The sequence below is a fragment of the Mustela nigripes genome, chromosome 14, assembly GCF_022355385.1.
Source record: "Mustela nigripes isolate SB6536 chromosome 14, MUSNIG.SB6536, whole genome shotgun sequence".
Lineage (NCBI taxonomy): Eukaryota > Metazoa > Chordata > Mammalia > Carnivora > Mustelidae > Mustela > Mustela nigripes.
In genome coordinates, this window is record NC_081570.1 from 98,356,044 (window position 1) to 98,382,452 (window position 26,409).

General features: G+C 36.5%; 1 protein-coding gene across 5 annotated transcripts in view; it reads right to left on the reverse strand.

Moving 5' to 3' along the window:
* Positions 1 to 26,409, reverse strand: part of CSDE1 (cold shock domain containing E1) — a 39,585-nt gene that overhangs the window by 7,198 nt on the left and 5,978 nt on the right. For 3 of the 5 annotated variants that reach the window (XM_059375816.1, XM_059375815.1, XM_059375817.1), the window contains exons 2-14: positions 23,491 to 23,877; positions 13,839 to 14,037; positions 12,762 to 12,871; positions 11,555 to 11,652; positions 8,768 to 8,849; positions 8,288 to 8,416; positions 8,056 to 8,181; positions 7,257 to 7,469; positions 5,552 to 5,692; positions 5,303 to 5,467; positions 2,161 to 2,268; positions 1,380 to 1,555; positions 691 to 803 (exon numbers count right to left, since the gene is read on the reverse strand). In XM_059375816.1, coding sequence (XP_059231799.1) covers positions 691 to 803; positions 1,380 to 1,555; positions 2,161 to 2,268; positions 5,303 to 5,467; positions 5,552 to 5,692; positions 7,257 to 7,469; positions 8,056 to 8,181; positions 8,288 to 8,416; positions 8,768 to 8,849; positions 11,555 to 11,652; positions 12,762 to 12,871; positions 13,839 to 14,037 — 1,660 coding nt within the window. In that variant the 5' untranslated portion in view covers positions 23,491 to 23,877. Of the gene's footprint in view, positions 1 to 690; positions 804 to 1,379; positions 1,556 to 2,160; positions 2,269 to 5,302; positions 5,468 to 5,551; positions 5,693 to 7,256; positions 7,470 to 8,055; positions 8,182 to 8,287; positions 8,417 to 8,767; positions 8,850 to 11,554; positions 11,653 to 12,269; positions 12,363 to 12,761; positions 12,872 to 13,838; positions 14,038 to 23,490; positions 23,878 to 26,409 lie in introns of all 5 variants that reach the window. The other 2 variants (XM_059375814.1, XM_059375812.1) reach the window with 1 other exon arrangement.

Here is a 26,409-nt window from a genome sequence, read left to right on the forward strand (position 1 = left end):
ACATACAATACTCATCATTTGCTGTGACTACAGACAAATTAAAAAATAAACTCAACAAAGGCAAGGATTTGTCTGATTTCTTCACTGCTATATCCCCAGTACCTAAAACACAGCATGCACTTAGATATTTACTAAGTTGAAATGAACATTTACGGCTGTCCTTTCTCTAGGTCTTACCAAGAAGTGTTACTTGGGAAACTGAGATGAAAGCCAAAAAGTATAGGTTTTTTAAAAGTTAGAGATCCAAATAGCAACAATTTCCTTAAATTCCCATTATTTTACCTAATTGACTCATTCTTTTCCAAAACAGTCTCCTAGAGGAAGGCCTCTCTCCCCATCCCTAGGAGTTTTTTTAATCTTAGAATTATTTTTTAAGAAACCGATATTAAATTGAAAATAAGCATATAGCAAATGACCTAAACCATCTATCTAGTGGTTCTCAAATTCGAGTATACATAGGAATTATCTAAAGGATTTGTTAGAACATATTGTCCATCCTGACTTTAGTATTTATGGGGTAGGGTTGAGAACTTATGATTTCTAGTAAGTAAGTAGCCAGGTGATGCGGCTGGATCATACCTGGGACACCACTAATCTAGAATGAATGGGTTTTTGCTCTCTCTTGCATCCTACCTACTCCTGTTTTCACACCAAAAGCAGAATGAACAAGTAGAAATCATAGTTCATTACCTGAGTGTGTTTTGTTCACTTTTTCTGCACTGACTTTGTTGCCTTTGCCTTTGGACAAGCTGTACTCGACCATGTCCCCCAGTTCCAAGCTATCAACATCACCAGAGAACTCACTGGGAAGAAAGGAAACATGTGAATAAACAATCACCACAAATATCAACAGTAGCAAATAAATTTTATTTCTTATATAACAACATTCATGGTGTGCTTACTTATGCTGGATACTGTATTAAGCACATTATAGGCACTGACTCATTTAATCCTCAGAAACAACCCATTAAGAGGTCACCATTATCCCCAGTTTTAAGACAATGAAACTAAGATACCAGGAGGTTAATTAGGTGGCAGAGTCTGGGTTTAAATCTGAACCGGCTAAGAGTCCACACCCTTAACTAACACTATGCTGTATTAGAACGCCAAATCAAACGTATAATTAATCTGGCAACAACATATGAAACAGTATTCTTTCACTGATGCAGGAAAGTTCCTATCCAATGTTCAAAGCAGGTACAGGCCTTTATCTCTTGGCCACATATTCTCTATACAATATGTAACTTTTGTTTATATATTGCCATAATTTTACCAATATGAGATTTGGAATTAAAAAAATATATAATTACCCAAAACTAAGTATTTTGGACTCCCAGAGAATGGATAGTAAGCTGTAAGTTCTATAAGGCATTCCTCACCTATAATGGAAAAAGATTTCCTTATCATGATTGGCTGTTTCAATAAATCCAAAATTATCCTTCAGAGTTGCCACATAACCCAAGAGCCTCTTGGAGTTGGAATTACGACCTAAAAGTCGCACACAAGTTGCAATCTGTTGTCCAGGTCTCTGTTTGTCACTAATACTAAATTCAACCTGTGAAAAATAAGGACACTCATTAATACCATGTCTTTTCCACATCAAGCTCTTTACCTCAGGTCCTGTAACTTCCCCTAGACCACGCTTTCCACTCTAAATATCCTTTGTGTTAAATACATTTTCACCAAAACTAACACTTCTATGTCTCATTCCATTTTTCATCAGGGATCAAGTTTTGCTCTCCAGTGTATATTTATTCCTTATAGAGTCTCAATTTCTCTAAAGCAGGGCTATCAGAAAACCAGACATTGTAAGTACAAGAAAAATGCAAAGCAATAAAAAATCTTTAGTGTGATTTTACTTTGCTAGTATTTTGGTGGCTGTTTTAGCTTGTAATATTATTACTTTTATCTAAGTTAATTGATTTAGGCATATCTTAGCTAGTGTTTTAAATACTCCTCAAAAAGCTTTAACAAGGGCTTTCCAGACCCTGTTTTAATTGAGTAAGCCGCTTTTAAATGGGAAGATGTTCCTATATTAACCTTATAAGCACAAAGCAGTTTTAGCAAAACTTGATAAAATTCAAAAGAAACCATTGTACAAGACTTATGATTAAGATGACAATCTTTAACCCTGCTCTCAAATCAGCAGAATTATCTTGCCTTATCTCCTATTTGAGGAGAAGTAGATCCTTCCACATCCTTGGCTTGAAAAGCAATAGTCAATTTCACCCCACAATCATCATAAGCAATAACACCATCCTCAGCCTCCTAAAAAAAAAAAAAAGAAAGAAAAGTATCAAGAACTAAAAGGCAATAAGCAGCTAGTTTTTACAGACCTTTGAGCTACAGAATTCGCACAACTATAGAAATATCCTATTCTAGGGTTCCCTAACAGTAATAGATTTTTCTTATGAATAAAAGGGGGTTTTACCTTAATCTAAGACCAACTCAATCTGCTATCTTTTTAGTCTCAAGAACCTGATTTTTTTGTTGAGGAGGAAAAGCTTATTGAAAATTTACCACATGCTTACTTCATACTTCTCATAGACCGTCAAAAATTAAACTAAGCATGACTTTTTAGCAAAGTGGAAATTCTGTAGGGTAAAGAAGCTTTTCTATCACCTACTTTGAATCTCCCATAGTACCCTGTAGTGTTTTGTATGAAATTAATTTAACTAATGAACAAGAATTTAATTTGATATAGGATCTAGCGCAGTTCAGAGCATGTGATATTCAGGCAATTATACCAATGTTTCCACAGTCACACTTAAATGAATACTAGAAAGATTCGCTCTTCAAAAGTCTTATGAAATTTCGGATATGTGACATAGAATCACACAGTAAACAACACTGTAGAGCAACTACGTAAGTTATACTGCTCCTATGGTTTCAAATATCATTCCTATGGGGATTACTGCCCACATCTCTCCTTTCCTAAGCTCCAGAATACATTACCAACTATTAATATTCAAAACCAGTTAATTTCTACTCTTTTACCATTCATATTCCTTGTACAACTACTATGTAATCATATTGAACATTTAAATTATATCAGATATTATGTTAGGCACTTTTATTACCAAATTTAATGTTATGATAAAACCATCTTCAAAAGTTACTCTGACCTCTATTAGGAAAGTTTTAGGAAGTTAAAATAAACTTGACCAAGGTTATACAGCCAGCACAAAATGATGCTAAGTATCTGACTTTGGTTAAATGAAGGTGGTGGTCAGCGAAATCAGGTCTTACACTGATTCTTCTGAAGTCAACCACACTCAGAATCTCAGCATTTGATTTTGCTCTCAACTATAGTCCATTAACCTCGATATCTAGCCATCACCTGACACCATACTCTACAGCAAGTATAGGAAATAGAGATAAGACAATCCCTGCTCTCAAAGAACCCAGTTTAGTAGAGAACGCAGATTCATAAACAAGTGTAATACTCTGTTATAAATAAGCCCAATGACAGAAGGACTCACTAGGGTCCAGTATTGGCCAAGAAGAAAAGAATAATAGAAGGGCAGGAAATTTCTCATACAAAGGCTGTCTTGATCAAGTCAGCTTTGCCAGAGCCATCTGGGAAGCTGGACATTCTAAGACCTAAAAACCATTAAAAATAAGCCCCATTGGTTTTCTTTTGTTTTTATTATTTTTAACAGAAGCACTTGTGAAATTCCTACTATGGGCTAGGCCCTGTGAAAGCCTTTTCAGCGAAATAGGAGACTGATTTTTTTGTTGTTGTTTAAAAACTTAAGCTCAGAGGTGAAGTGATTTCCTAAACTACAAAAAAAAAAAAGGTAAAACAAGATGCTAATCTAGTCTTGGGGTGCCTGGATGGCTAAGTCAGTTAAGCATTTGCTTTCAGCTCAGGTCAAGATCCCAGAGTCCTAGGATCAAGCAGAACACTGGGCTCCCTGCTGAGCAGGGAGTCTAGACACTCCTCCTCCCTACTCCTCCCCTGTGCTCTTTGAAAAAAAAAAAAAAAAAAAAGGGAAGATGCTATTCCACTCTTACAGGCTCCTAGTTTTTTTTTTTTGTTTGTTTGTTTTTTTAAATTGTATCACCTTCTCTCTTCTCTACATCCATGATCTCTGTCCCCTGGTTCAACAACTATCTAAATTTCCTATCAAGCCTCTTGATCTTTTGCCTTTCTCCATACCCCCATCTAGGGTTCATACTATTGCCATTTCTTCCTGAAATGACACTTTCCAAAAGAAATCTACTGAGTACAGAACAATGTCTAAATTCTTCAGAGTAGCAATCAAACCTTCTCAATCTTTCTGTATTCTGATTTTTCACTCTTATTTCCCCTATTTGGCCCCATCAAAGAAAAACCCTGTCTTCCTATTTAATACTTAGTGCTTTCTTAAGGAACGGAATTTTTCTCATCTGGCCTCTATTCTGTAAGGAATGTCCTTTCCTCAGTTATCTCTACCTATTAAATGCCAGTGCCTTAGTGAAACCATCCCAGCAACCCCCGCCTCCCCTCTCCCCCCGAGTTTAGAATTCATTTTCACCATAGCACTCTTACTGACATTTTTGGGCAACATTTTATATTTTGCATGAATTACCTGCTTCTGTACACTCTCAATTTATTACTTACTTGAGAGCAAAAGCCATGTTAGACTAGACAGTTTTATATTTCTATTCAGTGAACTAGTCAATAAATGGGAGTTCAAATGTGTGAAATGAGTCTACCCAAATGTCGAAGTTTTAAACTGCCTTGGAAGACAAGTACTGTCATTTTACATGAGTGTTTCTCAACCAGGGGTGATTCTAGGACGTCTGGCAGTATCTGGAAACACTTTTGGCTGTCACAGAGGGAGAGAGGGAAGATACTGGTCTCTACTGGAAAAGGCCAGGGATGCTGCAAAGTATCCAACAATGTACTCAAGAGCAACCCACTCCCACACAAAAGTCAATAGTGCTGAGATCAGAAAACTTTTAGATTAGTTCACCACCATTAATATTAGAGAATTCCAAAAGAGATAATACTTAACTCCATTATTGTGTGGACAGTGGTTTCCTTGAAGCCGAAGACTAATACAGATCTACATACATGGAGGTGCCGGCGTGGCTTAGTCAGTCAAGCATCCGACACCTGATTTCAGCTCAGGTCATGATCTCAGGGTCGTGAGATCAAGCCCCGAATCGGGTTCCATGCGCAATGCTCAATTTAGAGTCTGCTTTTTCCCTCTCCCTCAGCCCCTTTCACCCCACTGTGCACTTCTCTCTAAAATAAATAAATCTTTAAAAAATAAAAAAGCTACACAAATCATTTTGATTATGTAAAACTTACCTTTTCTTTGCCTTTATTTGGGCTAGTGGTTTTAGGGTTGGAGAAAGTGGCTTCTTTTTCTACAGTGCCCAGAAAACGATGATCTGAATGGGAGTGGAATGAAACCGTGCCCTTGGGAAGCTTTTTAATCCTAATAGCATGATTTCTTTGGGCAGAGAGCATATCCTACAAGTGAAAAACAAAAGTAACTTTAAACTGAAAAATGAAGCACCAAGAAGCCATTCCATTCTTTGCTCAAAAACTACTCACAGGAACCACAGTAAACTCTACTTCATCTGCAATATGGAGCTGGTTCCCATCCAGAATTTCACTGAAGTGGAAGAACATACGAGCATCACGATCCACACACTTGATGAAACCAAAACCGTCTCTCATGGCAGCAATTACACCCTGAAATCCAGACAATAATATTTTCACTGGCTGTGAAGCTTGCCAAGAAAACAATATTCAACTTTGGAAGCATCAAGCTGAATTCATTAGGAATTATCTGTATTAATGACTCAAATTCTGTATCTACATTTTAATTTCTCCATTTAAATAAAAACTCACTGCTTTTCAGTCTTTTAGTAAATTAACCTTTAAGCAATGTGTGAGATGCTAATCCTTGGCCAGTATGCATAGGAAAAATTACAAACATTTGAATGTGAACATGCACACAATGTATTCCTTTTAATTCTCAAATCTGTGAACTTAGTATTATTACCCCGTTTTGCAAGATGAGGAAATTGAGGCTGAGGGAGGTTAAGCAGTTTGTCCAAAGCACCCAGCTAATTAAGTGGTAGAATCAAAGACTCCAAATAAGTCCCAAGCTTTATGATGAATCTGGGAATTTATAAAAATCTATACACTAATATTCCAAGAACTTCCAAAGTCAATTAAAAGCAATTTTTTAGTCTCTACCTTAAAAAATTTTATTTGGGTTTAGGCACAAGAAAGGCTTAAAATTTAGGTCTGAAGAATAAATAAAATACAGGAAATCCTTTCCTTATTTTCCCCCCCATCTTACTAAATTATCAGCTCTGTGGTAGCATTATATCCAGAGTTAACTGGCACATGGCAGGTATTCAAATGTTTATTGCAACAATTATTATTAACCTACCAATGACTTATATATTGCATGTTTATTTACATTATTACTGATGACTATTCTATAACCAGTTCTGAATGTAGCATAAATAATATTCTGACATTTAATCCTTGCTAAATCTTAATGGCAGCCACAGTACTCTACAGTGCAGTTCACACTGTCAAGCAAAACAGATGCTACCTGCGAGGTTCTTAAAAACACATTCCTTTGGTTCTCAAAATTTTTAAAGTTAAAAGCACACTGCAAATGTCAAATAAGATCAGATCTCCAAAGGTAAAGGTTAGAAGTCCCAAGGAATTTAAATTTCCAGTAAATGGACCCAGTTCTACTAACAGCATGAGATATACCACACGTTATAACCCTCAACAAAACAATGTATTACATCTGAGAAAGTTAATTTATGAAAAGCAAGCCCATAAAATATGTTTGGGAAACAATTCTGGTACATGTCATTCCTGGATTTATATCCACTAAAAAGAATCTGCAAAGCCCCAAAAAACCCAAAACCTATTTAACTTTATTTAGTGTTTACTAAACATTTTATGGAACAGTTTGGGAAAATTTACTTTCTACAATTGATCTGATTTTTCTCAATCTTTCTGTTTAAGGTCCAGAGAATCAGTGACTCTCTAAAGATCTAAGAAATCATCCTGTACACACTTTCTAAAACTTTTTCACATCTACTCCAAGATAACTGGCAGGGTTAGGTATCAAACCTAGACTGACTCAAAGATCTGTGTTCTTAATCACTAAGGTAACTGCCCAATGTTATCATTACCTTAAAAACTTCTCAATACAGCATTACAAATTCAAATATAATATTGGCCCCATACTGAATACAAGTATCAAACAATATCCAACACGTACCATCTCTCTGGCTTCATTAGTGAACTGAAATGTGTTTGATAGAACTTCTATGTTGGTTGCTCGTTCTAACTTGTCACGTCGGTCTGTTGAAATATTAAACCTAACATGGTCGCCTTCCAGCAGGGTCACCTTGGATTTTGTATCTTTGTCTCCAAAGGGAAGTTCTTTAGGAATCACAAAATCAACTTTGATGCGTCCTGGCAATGGGTCATTCTGATGAGAAGGAAAAACTATTTTAGCTGGAGATTTCTCATCCTTCCTAGTTCTAAGTCAAACAAGAAGAACACACAGCAAACCCATGTTATTTATAATAAACAGTTCCCTACAGGGAAAAACGATGTTGATAACAAGTCCAATTTGAAAGCTCTGTGTTCTACGGTCACATAATACAATCATAAAATCATAAAATGACAGAGATATTTAAGAAAAAAAATTTTAAGTCTTTAATGTTTCACATTTCTTCAGCAATGACACCACCAGTGTCCTCTCCTCACCTTACCTCCCACACAAATGAAACAAATGGGGGGAGGAGGGTGTGCCCTCGGAGAGAACCCCAATAAATGCACACCCAAACTGGTTTTCCCCCAATTTAACCAACAGTTTTGTCCCTTTCTCCTTATAAACCAGTAAAAACTAAAACATATATATAATCACTGGTTTCTCATTTAGCTTAATTATATATATCAAGAAATAGTCAATTGTTCAACATCATAAAATTACATTAAGTAAAATTTCTGTATACCAAATTTTTCTACTACTCATGAGATAAAAGAAAACTCTCTTGAAAAAGACTCCTTACCTGGTTTTTACTGGGTACTTTTGGGATTACTTTGGTTACAGTTCCTTCAAAATGTTCAATGCTGATATCTTCAAAAATGACTGTTCCTTGAGGCAATAGTCTGACATCAGTTGCGACTTCTTTACCCTAAATCACAAAGGGGGGGGGAGTCATATAATTTTAAGTGTTTCCTAAAAATGTAATTCATTTTCGATCTTAAAAGGCCAAAGATCAAGCCAGTCAACTATCTTACATTTCTGTCCTTGATTGTGAATTCCACGTCATCTCCAGGCTGTAAGGTTTCTAAGTCACCCTTAAATTCACTATAGTGAAAGAATATCTCTTTTACAATATCACCTCTTTCAATAAAGCCAAACGCCTCCTAAAGACAAACAAGCAAAACCCAAAAAAATAATAGGAACATTAGGTACTATGAAGTGCCATATTTATGATTACAATTTGCATTCAATAAGCAATCTTTTCATAAAATTATACTGTATCAGAAACAAAATATTTGGTTAGGTCTACTACCAACAGTATCAATCTTAAAGAACAAAATGAATTAGTAACCAAGGAATTTTAAGAGATTACTTCTGATATTAACAGTGAAAATATTTTTAAAGGGAAGATTAAGAGAAAAAAACAAAAACAAAAGGCTTGCCTGGGTATGAAGTACAGACTAAAAGTAGTAAAAGCAAAAACCCTCAAGTTTCTTGTATTTGATGACACTTACCTTCATGGCACAAACTACTCCCTGACAGCGGGCTTGTTTCTTTTTCAACAGCATAATGTTACGAGCACTTACAGCACCAGTACTAGAAAGGGAGTAATTGGGTGGGGTTGGGGAGGGGGGGAATCAAAGAGGGGGTGAAAAATGCATTGGTTTGGTTAGACATAAGTTCAGAGAAACAAACTAATTTTCTGAGGTCTCAAGAATTTTTATGTCAACATGAAGAGCAAATGTAGTTTACAGCACATGATCCTTTTCATATGGCTTCATATGCAAAGGATTTTTGCTCAAACTCCCTATCCTTCCAAATTAGACACACACACATATGAATCATTTTTCTCTTAGATTCTTAAAAGAATATCATGGACACTCAATGCTTTCCTATTCCAACAAAAGAAATGAAGTCCCAAGTTGAACGCAACAAAAGATGGAGAATCTGAAATTTTAGGAAGATAATTTCTTGGATAAACATTTGAGTAGGTATTATATATGCTACAAACAAAGGTACTGGGATAGATACAGAGATGAGTAAGAGACGGTCCCTATTTCCGACGTGCTGAATTTAGTAGCTATCCCATCAATCATTTCTGATTAAAAGCCATAAAAGAAAGCTGAGTAAATGCAGTGATTAAGGAAGAAATCTGCTACACTTTTAAAAATGACATTCACCTTCACTGAAAACAAATTAAGGACCACATATTATTCTGTCCCCATCTTTGAGCAGCAGCAGTATGAATCTGACTTCTTCTCAAAGATGGTACAAACTGTTGGTAGAGTTGTTTTAAGAAAAGCTGCAGACTAAGCAGGTACTTGCCTTAATTTTTCATGGACAAACTATAACCCAACTGTGCTTTTTATTTCAAAAATCAACAGAATAATGAAGGCACTGGAAAAATTTGCAACTTACTACAGTGGAAAGGCTTTAGAACCAGACTGGGGTTCAAATATCTGCTATTTCAAGACTGTTATGACTTCAGGCAAGTGAGAACATACCTCAGTTTTACAGATGGAACACATCAGGTAAAGCTGTTCTCAGGATTAACAACTATACTTAAAGTATTCAGTGCAAGTGCTTGGCACACATAGAAATTTAATAAAGGTTAAATAAAACCCTTTCCCTGGCCCCACTTTAAACTCAAGCCCTATCCCCGTACTTCGCGAGATCACATCGAGGCCCTTAGACTACAACCATTAATATAACACCAACTCAATTTGATTCCTTCTATTTTTTAAAGATTTATTTTAGAGAGAGAGCACAGAAGAGCACATGCAAGGTGGGGGAAGAGGAAAGAGAGGGGAGTAGGCTCCCGGCTGAGCCACACAGAGCCCAATATGGGCCCATATCCCACGACCTGGAGATCATGACCTGAGTGGAAATCAAGAGTCCAACACTTAACCAACTGAGCCATCCAGAAGCCCCTCAATCTGATTCCTTAAAAATGAAGACTAAAGTCTTATAAGAAATAAGGTTCAGGGATAGTTAATTCTGCACATGCTCTTGGGTCTTTGCTTTCTCTGTGCTGTTGGAAAGTACATTCCTAGCATTTTTTTCAACTTCCTACTTTAACTTCCTTCTGTACTCTTTTAAAAATAACTATCCCTAGGCTTTCTTAACTACACTTCCCTTAAACTGCTTATACTGATGAATTTCACAGCTGTATATCCTAGTACTAGCTTGTTTTAGACTTACACATACAACTACATGTTCAGTAGCTTCACCTAGATATACCCAGACACCTCAAATTCAAAATGCCAAAATAAGCAGAATTTTTCTCCCACACTAACAGTTTTTTTTTATATCTTCTTAGTCTGGTTAATAATATCATCATCTGTCCAGTAGCCAGATAAGTGTCATTTGGGATTCCCCTCTCAGTAATTCCCACATACACCTCCACCTAATCAATCACAAAACGTGGTTTTATCTTCGCAGTGTGGCCTGACTTCTCCACCTGATCACCACTGGCCTATCCTTGTTAGTGTATTAGATCCTCATCTTGCATATTAACTCTTATGTCACTGCCTCTAGAGTACCACTACTCTCCATGTCTACCACCTCCATGACTTACAATGACCTAAACTGATCACACCTCCATCCTGGCTCCCACCCCCCAACTTAAAATCCTTCAAAGAATTCTAGGACTACAGGATAAAGCTCAAACTTCATCTTCCCATGATCCAGTCAGTTCAACCAACTCAAATTTTTGGCCATTTCCTCAAAATTATACTTCTACACAGAATGCTCCCACACCCCCGCAATCTCCCTAGTGACTTTTACACCCTCACCCTTCCCTTAAAACTTCTCTCCCACACTACTGCTTTTGCAAAACTTTCACTGACTTGTCAAACAGCTCCTTAAAAACTCGACCATATTTTAATTATATTCCTATTTTTGACATCCACACAGTGCCCATCATAGAACAGACCCTAAAATTCTTTTTTTTTTTTTTAAAAGATTTTATTTATTTATTTGACAGAGAGAGAGCACAAGCAGGCAGAGAGAGAGGAAGGGAAGCAGGCCCCCTGCTGAGCAGAGAGCCTGATGCGGGACTTGATCCCCGGACCCTGAGATCATGACCTGAGCTGAAGGTAGTGGCTTAACCCACTGAGCCACCCAGGCGCCCCAGACCCTAAAATTCTTAATGAAGTTTAAAAGATCATGAAAATCATTAAAATTATCCACATTTACATGTTGGGTTTTTAACTCATTTCAGATTTCTTCTTCTTATTGGAGGGGGTAGACAAAAGAAACAAAACAAAAAACCCCAACTTAGGTGGAATAAAAGAACTTACTGTTTATTGTTATCAATTACAAAGTTTATTTTATCTCCAGTTTCCAGCTGAACATTCCCTTCGACATCTTCAGGGGTGTATGTCAGATAAAACACTTCCTGTGAATTAATAAGTTATTATTACTATATTGGCAGGATGCATGTTCTCTGTATACTGCGATTTACTTCATTAAATACCTCTTAAGCTGGCATTTTAAGCCAAATTTCTTAAAAATGCTTTATAACAAGTACATCGTTTTAGTCATATAAACACACACTTCCCCTCCATGATGCTGATGACTTCTGCTAGTCCACAGCTGAGCAGCAATCCAACTTCAAAAAGCTTACACACGTGGAAGCATTTGCCCAGAGACTGTAGTTACATTTCAAAAAAAACAATTTTTATATAAGGCATTCCAAACAAAAAGATGGAGTTAGTGCTTAAAAAGAACCAGAAAAAAGATCCCCTCCCACAACCCCCAAAAAAGCAAGTAAAAGGAACATTTTACCTTAATATTCTAACTAAGGTCACACTTGGGCAAGCTAAGACACTTGGAAGTCCTAAGGATTTTTTCTTTTTAAAATTTTTGATTATGCCGCACTCGAAGTCTCTTAGAAACCAAATTTAAAACTGAATTTATCAACTGCAGCTTACGTTTTCTATTTTGAATTTTAAAGTACGCTTATAGATCACATGGTGGATCAGGCAAAGGTTTAAGAAAAATACACAAGTTTACCCCATTACGTTCGTAGCATACACTCCCTGTTGGACTCTGACCCGGGGCAGCTGGAGATTTACTCTCTAAGTTGTGAGGAACAGCGCACACAACCTACCAGTCAAAAAAAAAAAAATTTCCATTGCTAATCATTTCAGGAGCAGCACTGTGCAATATTAACTGAATTTTAATATCCTCTATACTATACATAGGGATGCATTTTAATATGATCCACAAGAGGATGTCATGCTGCCAAGTTTCAAACTTACAGTACACAAACTGACTGTAAGTATAGACTTAGGGTTATATGTAAAAACCCAAATTGAATCTTGACCATATTTTATATTTCAGGTCAAGAAATGCCAGTGCTTCTGATAGAATTTTAAAATAATCTTTATATACTATAGCTCTCTTGCGTGCAAACTGAGGAGATGGGGAGAATCTTCCTTTTCTAATGTGAAAGATATCCAAATGCAGGGCCCTAAGAAAACACAAAGCATCAAAGCCACTAACTTGTCCATTCATTCGTTCTTCAGGGAGGATTTCTGGTTTTATCTTCACCAGTTTAACAGCAATGGGTTTCCCAGTCCGCCGGTCAGATGATACTTCAAATTCAACATCATCTAAAATAAAGTAAGTATTGTATTTGTTGGACTAACTTTGACAAAATGGTATCTCACTTTCAAGCCAAACTTTGCATTTGAGTTGCTGTACACTGGTGACTTCTCAAAGTGTGCTTCTTGGACCAGTAATAGCAGCATTACCTGGGAGCTTAGAGAAATGCAAATTCCTGGGCCCCACTCCACATCTACTCAAAGACAAACTCTATGCACCAAGTACAGCAATTTATGTTTAAACAAGCCTTCCAGTTTATTCTCATACATACTAATGCTCCAGAACTACTGCTTTAGACTAAGATATTCCTATCTTAGTCTTAATCTTCACAGTATTTATGTATACTGCAAATCATGCAAGTTTTCTTTTTTCTTAAGCTTCTCAGGTTTCCTCATACACAAAATAAGGATTAACCAAAATAATGCTCTTGTAGGGTTAAAGTATTCAGTATGCAAATACTCATGTTAACTATTGTTCTGACTTTCCCCCAAAGATATTTTAAAAAACACACAGAGACCTTATAATTTCAGTCTTCTACTAAGTTATATATTTTCATATGTAAAAGTGATTTTTATTGTGTAAACCAAGATGAACAGTCCAAGTGGTGACATTCTGTTTTTTTTTTTCAGGTACTACCAAATATATGACCCAATAAAATAGTTAAAACTAACATTGCAAGTTTAGTATTTCCATTGGTTTAAAATCCAATATAGAACTCTAGTCATAAACGTGGAGAAAAATAATTAGATCTTCCAAGTATTAAAAAAAAATTCAAAGCTATCTTTAAGTCAATGAGTCTTTCATCTCCCCCAAAGACACCACAACAGAAATCAAGATTCTGCTGGTTTACAGAGACACACATCTGTAATTGGGACAATTAAAAGGCCAAAACTGTAATACTGTCATAAGCAAGTTGATTATGCAACAGAAATGTGTGATGAGTTATTTTAAAAAGGATAATCAGTGACAGATTACCTCCTACTTTTAAGTCCTGCAGGTTGCCATTATACTGTGAACAGTGGAAGAAAAGTCTAGCTTGACGTTCTGAACACTGAATAAATCCGTAAGAGGTTAGCAGTTTTTCAATAACCCCAGTTTCACGCAGTGCTGCTGAAGTACCATTAGGGTACCCATTGTGTCCATTGTTATGGAGAAGGTTTGGATCAAAGCTCATCTGTTTTAAAAAGAAAAAGAATATACTCAGATCTGTACATTATCTTCATAGCATACTAAGGTCTGATGAACAAACCACTAAATTTTTAATGGAAAAAGGTAAAGAAAATAAAGTAGATAAAGGGAAATTTATGGACTTTTATTACTGAAATATTAGTTCAGCTATAAAACATTTCAGAAGAAATAATCTCATTTATTTCAGGGAACTTCCCTAATTTATGGTAGAATTTTCACTTACCAGCAAATAGGATTTCTGGAGTTCAGTGTTAAGGCAGAGCAGCTACATTAAGTAAAAGCTTCTTTTATGTTAACTTTAAATGACTAAAACAGTAATTTCAGAAGCAGGGTAATGGATATCCAAGGGATGGAAACCCAAACTACCAGAACACTTCCTTAAGAAATTAAAATCGACTTTGAAACTTAAATAGAAACCTGAATACTATTTGTTACGCCATGCATCCAAAAGCAATTATTTAAATTAGTAGAGATGAAAACAAAAGAAACTTGGTATGAAATACTTATTTCAAACTAGAAAATATCAGAAAATAAATGCATACTTAGATTCTCCAATGGAAAACGAGCCAAAACAGTGAGTTGGAAAACAGGATTTTTCTAAAACAAAACTCCAAGAAAACAAAAGCTCTTCAAATCTAAAAATGTTTAATCATTTCACAGGTATATTTAAAGAAATCTTTTCATCCATTTCAGGTGCTGATGAAATCTCTAAATACTGCCATTTGCTTCTATGATCATATAAAGCAAAGAAAACATCTTTAGTGAAAAGAGCTATTTCCGTACAATGCAATGGAACCTGTTTACATCATCAAATACTATCACATTTTGCCTTGAGAGACACTATAAAAACAAATTATTTTATTAATATAAGTGATGAATTAAAGAGGACAAAATCCCTAGCAAAGGTCAGGTCTATAACAGCAACATATCCACATCTTTACTAGTTTTAGACCCTTTCACTGAAAATTTGACTTATTAAAAAGCATCCTAAGTGTGATGTTGGCATTATTAATAAAAATATCTTTCATTAGGGAAAAAAAAAATGACAAATTGGAGAACACTAAACCCAAGAATGAGTAGTGAAACAGTGCATAAGATGGCCAAATCATGCAAATCAAAGTCACCCAACAAGTAGCTGCTGAAGTTCTAGTTCTTTCGTGCTAGACATTGCTGTGTTTACCACTTATTAACTTATTTAATTTTTACAAAGCCCATTAGAAAGTAGTATTATCACCACCTTACTAATGAGGTAACAGACCCAGAAAGGTTAAATGACTTGTCAAAGTCAAACGGTAGAGGATTCAAACTAAGAAGGCCTACCTCTATGATCTGGGCTTCTCAAACTTTAACTACCTGGCAATCTGGTTAAAATACAAAATACTGAGGGTATTGGGGGCAGGAGTTTGAGATTCTCCAAGCTCCCAAGGTGACAGCAACACTTTAGACTTCTGGAGTCACTCTGGGTAGCAAGACCCTAAACTAAAAGATAAAGGAAATGCCTAGGGGTTAGAAAGTGAGTTTGCAGGTTATTTCAACAGAAGTGAGTGGCCCTAAGTCATGCTCTTAACACAAAGCAAAATAAGCTAAGATGATAGTTTTCCTGACTTACAGATCTCTGATACGTGGGGGTCCTCTTTTGTTTTTTAGTCCCAGATGAGGTAGAAGATGAAGATAAAGGTAAAGAATGTGAAGGAGGGGCTGCAGGAGGGGGATGAGGATCTGATGATGATACAGTAAAAGCATTCTCCATCTCAAACAGCTGTGATAACATAGCACAATGTTTGTAACTATGGATCAAGAACAATTTAACACACACATGACAGTCAACTTCTTCATCTTTTCAGATTCACCAGGTCACTTCAGCAAAATATAATTCATTCAATCAGATTTCTATTGACGAAAGAAATTATGGCGTGAATATTAAAAGGTCAAGCTGAAATGTATTTTTAAAACTTCGTATTTTTACAATCCCTAATCCACAACATTTACAATTTTTAAAATGCCATCAGTATTCTCTGGTGGTTGCTATAATGACACAGTTCAGCCCAATTTCTTCTCAACATCTCACAACTTTACAAATAATCTAAAATTCTTAATCAACTTGTCTCCCCAGAGTACACATAAGATAATCCAATGGGATATGGGAAGAAAATATTACAACTATGTATTTATTTTGTCCAAAGATAAAATTAAGCTTTGTAAATATTTATCATGCACTTGCAGAAGAGGACTGAGTTGGTATGTTAGATCACATCACATATATACACATTAATTAGGTGTTCTGAGGGAAGGGTGAGGAACACAAGAGGGTGGTAAGTGAAACCCCCACTCATTTACTTTCAGCATATTAGTTTATATTTGCCCAATTAAGTGGACAAACTTAGCTATCTAGATTAACTAAACTGCCTTCAAAAACAGACAAATGGTTGAAAAAGATTGCTGCAGAATAATCTTAGGTAGACCATGCTAAACAAGGCAAAACATAGGCAAAGTAAATGGGATCTGACACTTCTCATCCTAGTACTAGTTCTTTGACCTCCAAATCATAACATAAAATGACCATTTAATAATATCTGACAAGTCTGCCAAAACATTAATATCAAGACTATGTACAGACATACTAGGAACAATAAGACACACTACACGTACATTGTTCCCCACATAATAATTTATGATGGCATAAAGTTTTTAAACACCTAAAAAGCATTTAGACATAATATTTTTAGTAAGAGTGCAAAGTTTCTGCACTGTTAACAGTAAAATATTTTTATAATATTGCTTATTTCATCTTTATCTTATTTGTAGCACTAGACTTTACATAGCATAATCACATGATCTCTAAGTATATACACACGTACACACTGACTGTACATGCTATTACATTAACCATTTCATCAAATTAATCTGAAGAAGACTACTCTGAGCCCAAGATTTATCTTGGATCATGACTTTCAAGCTGAGCTTCTCTCATCTTTGGATGACAGTTCTTATTACCATACAGGTAAGAACACTACACGGGCATTTGTAACACACAGGTCATGAAACCACAGAAACCTCAAGTCTCCAGTCCTACCACACATTCCTATAGCAACGAGGTAAGACACTTGTTTTTCTAAGAGAAAATGAAACAGAATTACAAGGAAGGTTCTGGAATTTAAGCTGTATTGCTCTTTAAGTCTCACCTCACCTCTAAATGAACATCAAAACACAACTGAAAAAGGCTTTTCCTTTCTCTTAGCATCTTTCCTGACTGAAGTTTCCTTCTCTAGCTTTCATCCATGGGGGGGGGGGGGGGGTCTTCTTTTTCTAAGGAAAAACGTATTACTCAATTTTAGATAAAACAACATGTTAACACCCTTCCCTTCAAAGAATCCTCACAATTCAAATTAAACTACAATTCTATTGCACTGTAAAATTTTCTTAACCAGCACTACACTTCACCATTAAACAAAATAAAAGTTCATTAAAAAAAAACACTGCCAATTACATAAAAGTGTAAGTCCAATGAAAAAAGTTCATGGCTCAAGAACAGAAACCTAATAATAAATTAAGATAAAGACCCCCCCACAAAAAGATGGAAGGAAAGGACCAATGCATAAATGTTACTTGGCTTTTTTTAAATAGTGGGAAAATTCAACTTATTTGCTCACCTTATAGCATACAAAAATATACTGAAGACAGACTGAGTTAAATACTCTAACAAACATCAAATAAAAACATACTATTAAAAATTTTTTTGGAAGGAAGACTTTCTAGATTTGAAATAGAAAAAAACTGCAAAGGAAAGGATCAATATTTGATTAAATGAAAAGGACAAGTTTTATATTCAAACTTAAGGAAAACAAATGCAAATATCTCAGTGTACTATTAAGGAAACTGAAATCAGTAAGCTCTGTAATAGTCACCCCTTTTCCTAATTTTGCCCTCTGCAACTTTAAACCCCCACCTCCCCACAACAGCAGTCTGGAAGCAGGTGCTATCTCCTGACATCCTCAGAAGGTCAACAGTAGCGTCACACTGCGTCACTATCCTTACGTCATTCATCACTTCATCCCCTCATGTAAGCATTTTATCACCCCATATCATTAAAACAAGGCCAAGTACTGTAAGTATTTCCAGGGGCGCCTGGGTGGCTCAGTTGTTAAGTGTCTGCCTTTGGTTCGGGTCACTATCCCAGGGTCCTGGGATAGAGCCCCACCGGCAGGAAGCGTTCTCCCCCTCCCACTCCCCCTGCTTGTGTTTCCTCTCTCGCTAGGTCTCTGTCAAATAAATAAATAAATATATAAGATTATTTCCAAAGACATGTTCACAATACTGTTATAACTGCTATATATTAGTATCTTACTGCACCTAATTTAGAAGTTAAACTTAATCACAGGTATGGAAGTATAGGAAAAACATCGTCTATATGGGCAAGGACTTTTTGTTCAAAGCTAAATCCTGAGAGTCTAGACAAACAGTTGCTGGCCCATATTAGGCACTCATTTGTCTTAACACTAAAAGTATTAAGACAAATAAGTTAGTCTTAAAGACTATAATTAAACATTAGACACAAAACACAAGAACTTTAGCTCTGTCAATAAAAAATTTTGAAAAAGCAAATTAGTCATTATCAAACTACCAGAGATAAAAGATTTAAAAATTGTGAGAAGGTAGGTTAAGAATAATATGCTCAAATATTTTTATGGTGGTAAACTGGTTATAACCTTTCTGAAATGCAGTTTAGCAACTATGTATCAAGATGTGGAGTTGTTTTCCTTAATAATTTCAATGCAGGAAACCTATCCTGGAGCAGTCTGAAACGTGAACACTTTGCAAAAACGCATTCATAGAAATATTTTAGTAACAAGTGCCTAGAAAGAATCTAGTCTAAAGCTAGTTCAAGAAGTCACAGTAATTTATATAAATGCTCTGCAGTCATTAGAAAGGATGTATGAATAAGCTTATGCTATAATATGAAAACGAGAGAGAGAGATACCTATACAAGTGTGATTTCAAATGTACTTAAAAAAGAAAGACCAGAAAAATCTAATTTAATGCTCAGACTTCTCAAGAAAACACTTGGAAGGTGTCTTAAAAGGGTAAATGCGGATAGAATCCAGTACTCATTCCATGACTCACATTCTTTTTAAGACTTATTTGAGAGAGTGAGAGCAAGCACAAGAGCGAGCGTGGGGGGAAGCAGGGCGGCAAAGACAAGGACACACTCCGTGCAGAGCTCAGAGCCCGATGCAGGGCTGGATTCCAGGACCCTGAGATCATGATCTGAGCCAAAATCAAGAGTTAACCCCTTGACTGAGTCTCCCAGAAGCCCCTGTGTTTCACATTCGTAACCACTTAGTACCTATAATACATCAACATTGTTCTAGGCTCTGCTCACATAGAGGGCACAACAGACAAAAATCCCCAACTTTACAAGTTTAAACTTTCTACTCTTTTCTACGTATTAATTTTTAAAATTGGAAAGTCAAGTCATTAACAGTGTTAACCCAACCCTTTAAAAAAAGAATTAGAATCAGAGGTCTAATTTAAACTTGATCCAAGAAACAGAACTAGAATCAAAAGACTGGCTTTTAGTCCTGCTTCTCACACATTAACTAGGATTGTTTCCTCAAATGTAAAGTGGAAGCCTTAGGGGTCTCCAAATTCTCCTGCGGGGAGGAATCAAAATTCTGTGTTCTGAAATCTCTTCATCCAAAACCTGAGTTGTTTCTTCTGCCTTTTTCCTAACCTAGTCTGCTTGGCTGCTAACTGACAAGGAGTTAGTTTAGAAGAGGTAGCCTATTTCACTTGAAGACAGTTTTAGAAAATGACTTGGTATTCTTTAAACAGATCTACCCTTCACTCCCACTGCTCCTTTCAGTTTTGTGAATGCAACTGTTTTTCTGAACGATTCAGTTTTGGAGATGTTCCAAGTAATTACTCGTTAATGTGCAGTTTACTACTACTCTTATTGTACCCTGACAAACATTTAGAGAGCGTGGGGTGATTATGTTTGATTCTATAGCCCTAAGTTTCAGTAAATCTGTACAGTAAAAATATTCTCCACATCATTTCTTAACAAATCAGTAAAATCAGGTTTTCTCCATTTAGTGCTTCTGTAACTGCTCTTGTTCCTCAAGAAAAAGCTAACTGAACGCTACATTTCCTTTGTTGGTTAACCTGGAATTCCAATTCCAGTTTAGAGGTAATTTTAAATTAGGCTTTGTAATCAATTTTTTAAGCATTCTTCTATGCCCTTCCTTAATGCCTACCTCACAGGGTTGCTGGGTTAGATGAGCTGCTCTAATAAAAAGCCTATAGTAGTACTTAGCTCATAAATGCTCACATAACTACTTATTATCAGGTCCTTTTCAAAAGCAGGGCAAGGAGATAATCTGGCAACACACTTGGAAACCTCTCTGAAAATCAGTCCATTAGTTAATAACTTTTAATGATTATCATCCAACCTACATTTCTCCAGAGTGACCATATCAGAATATCAGGAGATACCCTATCAAATACCCTCATTGAAAACTTTTTTTTTTTTTTTAAATTCATTTGCTCTTGGATTTTGCTAGGGATGGAGAACAAGCTTCAAAGTTCCCACACCTGACTTTAAAAATCAATCAAGATCTGTACAGTTCCTGGTCACAGGTCTCCATTAACTACTACCACACTCCTAGCAAGTTAACAGTGTTATATTCTCATTCAATCTGGGGCTTTAGTTTTCTTTTAATGTTCCCACCTTTGTTTTCCTTTTGTCACCTTTAGAGTGCCTTGAGCAAAAAACAAATCAATCCATTTCATATACAAAACAAATTTCTCAGAAGTTTTATTCTTCCTTGACATTTTTTCAGGCCAATGTCTTCCCTATTTATTCCTTCTTAATTATGTAATACCGTTACCATGTTACAAAAAAGTCCCTTTTAAAATCTAGGGTTCTACTGCATTATCAGATATATTTCCTTTGCTATAGCCCTTTTAAGTGGAATACTTTACAATTACATATCAAAAAAACCCCAATTGTTTTTTATCTTTTGTAAAATTTGTGAACTTCTATTTTGAGAGCTGTGAGTGCATATATTTATATATTAAAAATGTTCACATTGGAGTGCCTGGCTGGCTCAGTGAATGGAGCATGAAACTCTTGAGTTTGAACCCAATGCTGGGGGTAGAGGAAAATAAAATTTAGGGGCATCTGGGTGGCTCAGCTGCTTAAACATTTGCCTTCGGCTCAGGTCATGATCCTGGGGTCCCGGGATCCAGCCCCACGTTGGGCTCCCTGCTCAGCTTGGAGTCCACTTCTCCCTCTCCCAATGCCTCTTAGCTTGTGCTCTCTCTCAAATAAATAAAATCTTTAAAAAATAAAATAAAATTTGTAAAAATGTTCATGTACTAAACTAATATTCAGAATACAAACATTAGGCTAAAAAAAGCACTGCTACTTTAAATCCATTTCTACAATTCATTTCAATAAAACGAAATGAAAGCTTTAGTTCTAGTCTTTTACCCTTTCAACAGTCAAGATAAAACTATGCAGTCAAGATTTCGGGACGCCTGGGTGGTTCAGCTGGTTAAGCAGCTGCCTTTGGCTCAGGTCACAGTCCCAGCATCCCGGGATAGAGTCCCACATCGGGCCCCTTGCTCGGCAGGGAGCCTGCTTCTCCCTCTGCCTCTGCTTGCCATTCTGTCTGCCTGTGCTCGGTCTCTCTCCCTCTCTGTCTCTGACAAATAAATAAATAAATCTTAAAAACAAAACAAAAAAACTGTACAGTTTCAATCTGTACTATCTTAACTAACCCAGCACAATTTATTACAGCTTAAAATTATTTTTTAATCAGATGAGGATATATGAAGAAACAAACAGAAAAAGCAAATGGTACAACAGCCTTAAAATTGAGTAACTGTCTGTTGATAGAACAGAGATAATTTAAATTAATTGGTACTGTTGGTAGTTTTCAGTTAAGGAGTAATTTTGGTCCACAGTAAGGTCATTACCATAGTAGGCTCATCAACCTTTAAAGAAACTGCAGATTAAAGGTCAGAGTGCCTCCTGAAATGGTGATGAAGCTTTTGTAAGACAACAACCTAGGAATGACGAGGAATTTTCATTCTTCATTCTATTTGATTGATGCAGCATTTTTAAAAAGATTTACCACAAAGTAAACCCTCCTTGAAATTATCTTCCTTGTTATTCCTTCCTGGCTACCTCATTTCTCTGAACATTCCCTTCTTGGGCACTTCTTCATTTATTATGTATAAAGTGAGGACTCCTTTCTGAATTTCAAGATTTTATTTCTATCCAATTTAGAAAACCAAAACTAAAGATTAAAAAGGAAAACCACCTTTTCTCATCTTCCCTCCCCCAAAAGATAGTTTGACATTCCGTGCCAGCATACTTTCTCAATTTTCAGATTACTATCTAATGAATGCAATAGACTTCCACAGTGTATTTTGCTTTCAGCAAGTCCCCACATAAACTTCCCTATTCCTATGAAAAACAAAGATTTTGAACTTCTAAAACTGGATAGATTGGGTCAAATCCCTGCAGGCTCATCTTCACATTCAATTGGTTATCACGTCCTATGACTTCTACCACTAAAACCCCTACTGCCTCCTTCTCTGCCCATACCCTGGCTTTTATCTTCCTTATACTCTATCCATTGCTCTTTAAAGGTTTTCCCATCTTCAGCCCATCTCTTAAAGTCACACCATTTAAGATACACTTCTGAATATGTAACTTTTAGTGTTTACAATTTGAAGCAATAAAACTATCTCAGTTTTGAAATAAAAAACCCATTAAGCCCTTGCTTATAAACACCTAATGACTTCTCCACAGAACAAAGTCAATACAGCAGGCCTTCAAAACCTGCGTTCAGCAAGCGTCCCTTTCTAATTGCTCTCTTAACCCACAAAACTTATTTCCTACTCTAATTATTCTACCTACAAAGCTGTATTTTCTAGTTCGTTCATAATGAACTTACCATATTATACCATATGCTTTCAGACCTCCCTGAATCTGCTCATTCTGTTGCTGCTATCAGAAGACTCTTCTCTCTCTCAAAGCACTACTCACCTTTAATGTCCCTTCTCTTTCTTTACCCCTTTAGAGAGACCTCTGAACATAGATTGCAAAGGGCATCCGTAACTGAAATCTTAACTTTTAAAAAGTACAGATGGGAGTTTTTCTTTCTAAGAGACTAGTAAGAGAGATCCACATGTATTAACAAATGTAATCCCGTGTGAAAAAAAACCCCTACAGTGTGACCATAAATATTGTCCTTGTTTAGTAAGAGACAATAAATTCAATACAACAATCCAGTGTTGATATTTTCATACTAGTTGAGACTATAAATTGTTTTCAAAGTATCTTTAGAACAGATTAAGATTTGCTGTTTGACCAAAATAACTAGGAAATTATAAACTGATTCTTGCCAAAAGAAAACTACAAACCTACCTCGCAGTGATAATCAAATATTGCACTTTCAGTAGTATTTGCTGATTCTTCTTTTTCAGCACACGTTTCAAAGGATGAAAGTTGCTAGTATTAAAAAAAAGAGCGAGAGAAAATGATCTATCAAGCTAATAAAGAATACAATTGCTGCTGCACCGGGCAATCTCACAGTGCAGCACTGAAGAAAACAAAGACTACTAGCAGCGTTGGGAAGTGCTCTTTCAAAGCTGTTGAGTAGGCACAAACTTCTTGTTTCAGATCAAGTGTTGTGTCTTCAACTTAAGTGTACTCTTCTTTGGTCTTGTTGGTTGTTTCGAGGTTTGTTCCTTGCCTGATCTGAACTTGAAGCAGCAGTTTCAGGTGGTAAAGTCTGTTCTGTTACACTTCATACTAGAGATAAAAAATGAAGACAGTTAAGTTTAATTTACAGAAAAGAACCAGGACAGAGGGTGGGTAGAGGGACAGACTTCTTTCACAAACTCAGAACCACTGGTTAACAAGTAATGAGGGAAACCCGGAAGCACACTCATTTGATGTTACCTGAGCAACCTCTCAAGTGCTAATGGATACCACCTCCTTTGACCTCACACTCAAAATGGGAAATTATTTCACACTCCCTGGTGATGCCCCCACACTGTAAGTTCTAAGTTACAAAGCATAACATTCAATTTAACACAAGTGTTTTATAGGTATCTAGCACTGTGGCAGGTATTGTGGAAAATATAAAAGAAGTTCCTTCCATCAGGCAATTTAGAGAAAAACCAGATATAGAACCAAATATAGAACAAAATGCCAAAAATTAATTTGCTTAACTAATATCTGAGTACTGGCTGTCATATACTATATATCAGAACTACTACTTATTGTTTATTCACCACTGCATGTACATTGAAGCAACATGGTGTGCAGTCATAGCAGGCTTTTTTTTTTTGACAGACAGAGATGACAAGTAGGCAGAGAGGCAGGCAGAGAGAGAGAAGAGAAAGCAGGCTCCCTGCTGAGCAGAGAGCCTGATGTGGGGCTCGATCCCAGGACCCTGAGATCATGACCTGAGCCGAAGGCAGAGGCTTTAACCCACTGAGCCACCCAGGCATCCCAACGGCAGGCTTTTAATCAGAGTTGGAGGCTTAATTTGGAGAAATCAGGAAAATTTTAAGAGAAATAAAACAGCCAAGTATTCTAGGCACGTCAAGCAAGCCAAGTCAGGGTGTGCCACTAACTTCTAAGTTCCCGGAAAGCAGGGACCACATATATGATTGTCTATGCCTGACATCAAGGGAGATTTATGACATGAAGGACCATGGCAATAGCGCGGCTTGTTTCAGAGAAATCAATAGGCTAGTCCGGCCAGAACAGAGGGCTAGCTTAAAGTGAAATGGGATATGTGGTATGACAGGTGTAGTGGAGCCAGATTATGAAGTATTTCAACTTGATATAACAGGAAACAGAAAGCCTTAGCTCTTGATGAAAGGGTATTAAGTCTTGAAATCCTATGAGAGATGACTTAGTGAAGGAAACAGAAATCTCATTTGAGCTGTTGCCAGAAATAGATGAGAAATGCCTATAAAAAAGAAACAATTAAGATGAGAGGAGATGGGAAGCAAAATATATTTATAAGTAAAGCCACAGAATTGTGCTTTATATTGGCCATAAAAATGATTCTTTTGCACTGACTGGGATATTAACTAAACTGGTGCTGTTAGCTAAATTTATATGGGGAGAAGAAAAAGTAGATTTGGTTTTAGAAATGCTGAAAAAATGAATAGAATATTTACTTATTTATTTATTAAAAGATTTTATTTATTTATCTGACAGAGATCACAAGTAGGCAGAGAGGCAGGTGGAGGGAGAGGGGGAAGCAGGCTCCCCGCTCAGCGGAGAGTCTGATGCCATGCAAGGCTTGATCCCAGGACCCTGAGATCATGACCTAAGCCAAAGACAGCGGCTTAACTCACTGAGCCACCCAGGCACCCATAATGTTGTATTTATTTAAAAAACATCAGAAATAAGAATGACTATATGGTGAGAGGCCGGAGATTGTGAAATAGTTTAGACTAGGAGAGCTCAAGTTCATTCATTGATACTTCCTAGTAAAATGCCATGAACAAGTCACTTCATCTCTCTAAATTTCAGTTTCACATATGCAAAATGAAAACCTATCAACGGCTGACTTATGGCGCTGTTTCGGGGGCGGGGGGGGGGGGGGGGGGGGGGAGACGAGACTATACCTAACAGTTCCTGAGTTTATATTATCTCTTCAAATATTACATTGTCCCATCTTTCAGATTTTATTTGGATCATTCTATTTCCCACATAGATACTTCTTAGAGCAATCGTTGCAAATCATTTGTTAAGTTTTAAAAAATATTTACGCCCAGTCCCCACTCAATGAATAATTTAAGTGGCCTGAAGTAGGGCCACTTCTGTTATGATCATTGATTCTTCCCACTCCACCTTCACACTAAATGTTGCCAAGTCTTATCAATACCTCCTTACTGAGATCTTTTGTCTTAAATGACATCACATTTTAGTCCAAATATCTAAAACATCTGCTAACTTCTTTTGTCAACCTTTTCCATTTTGTCATGTAACACTGCCAGACTGATGGATCTAAATTCCAATTTCACTCATTTCATTGTCCAAAATCTTCAGTGATTTTTTCCAGCATTCTAGATGGGAAGTTCTTAATCCTGGCTACACATCCAACCCAACCACCTGGGTAACTTATAAATAAAGCCTGGTTCCTACCTTGAGATTCTAATTTATTTTCACTAGCGTTAGGTCCCGGGAGTTGGTACATTTTATCATCCTCTACCCCTGCCCCTGTGTTTCTGACTTACAGCCAGGATTTAAGAATCACCATTTACGATGTTCTCTATTCTACCTTTCCATTTTTACCTTTTCCCACTCTCCAGATCTTCT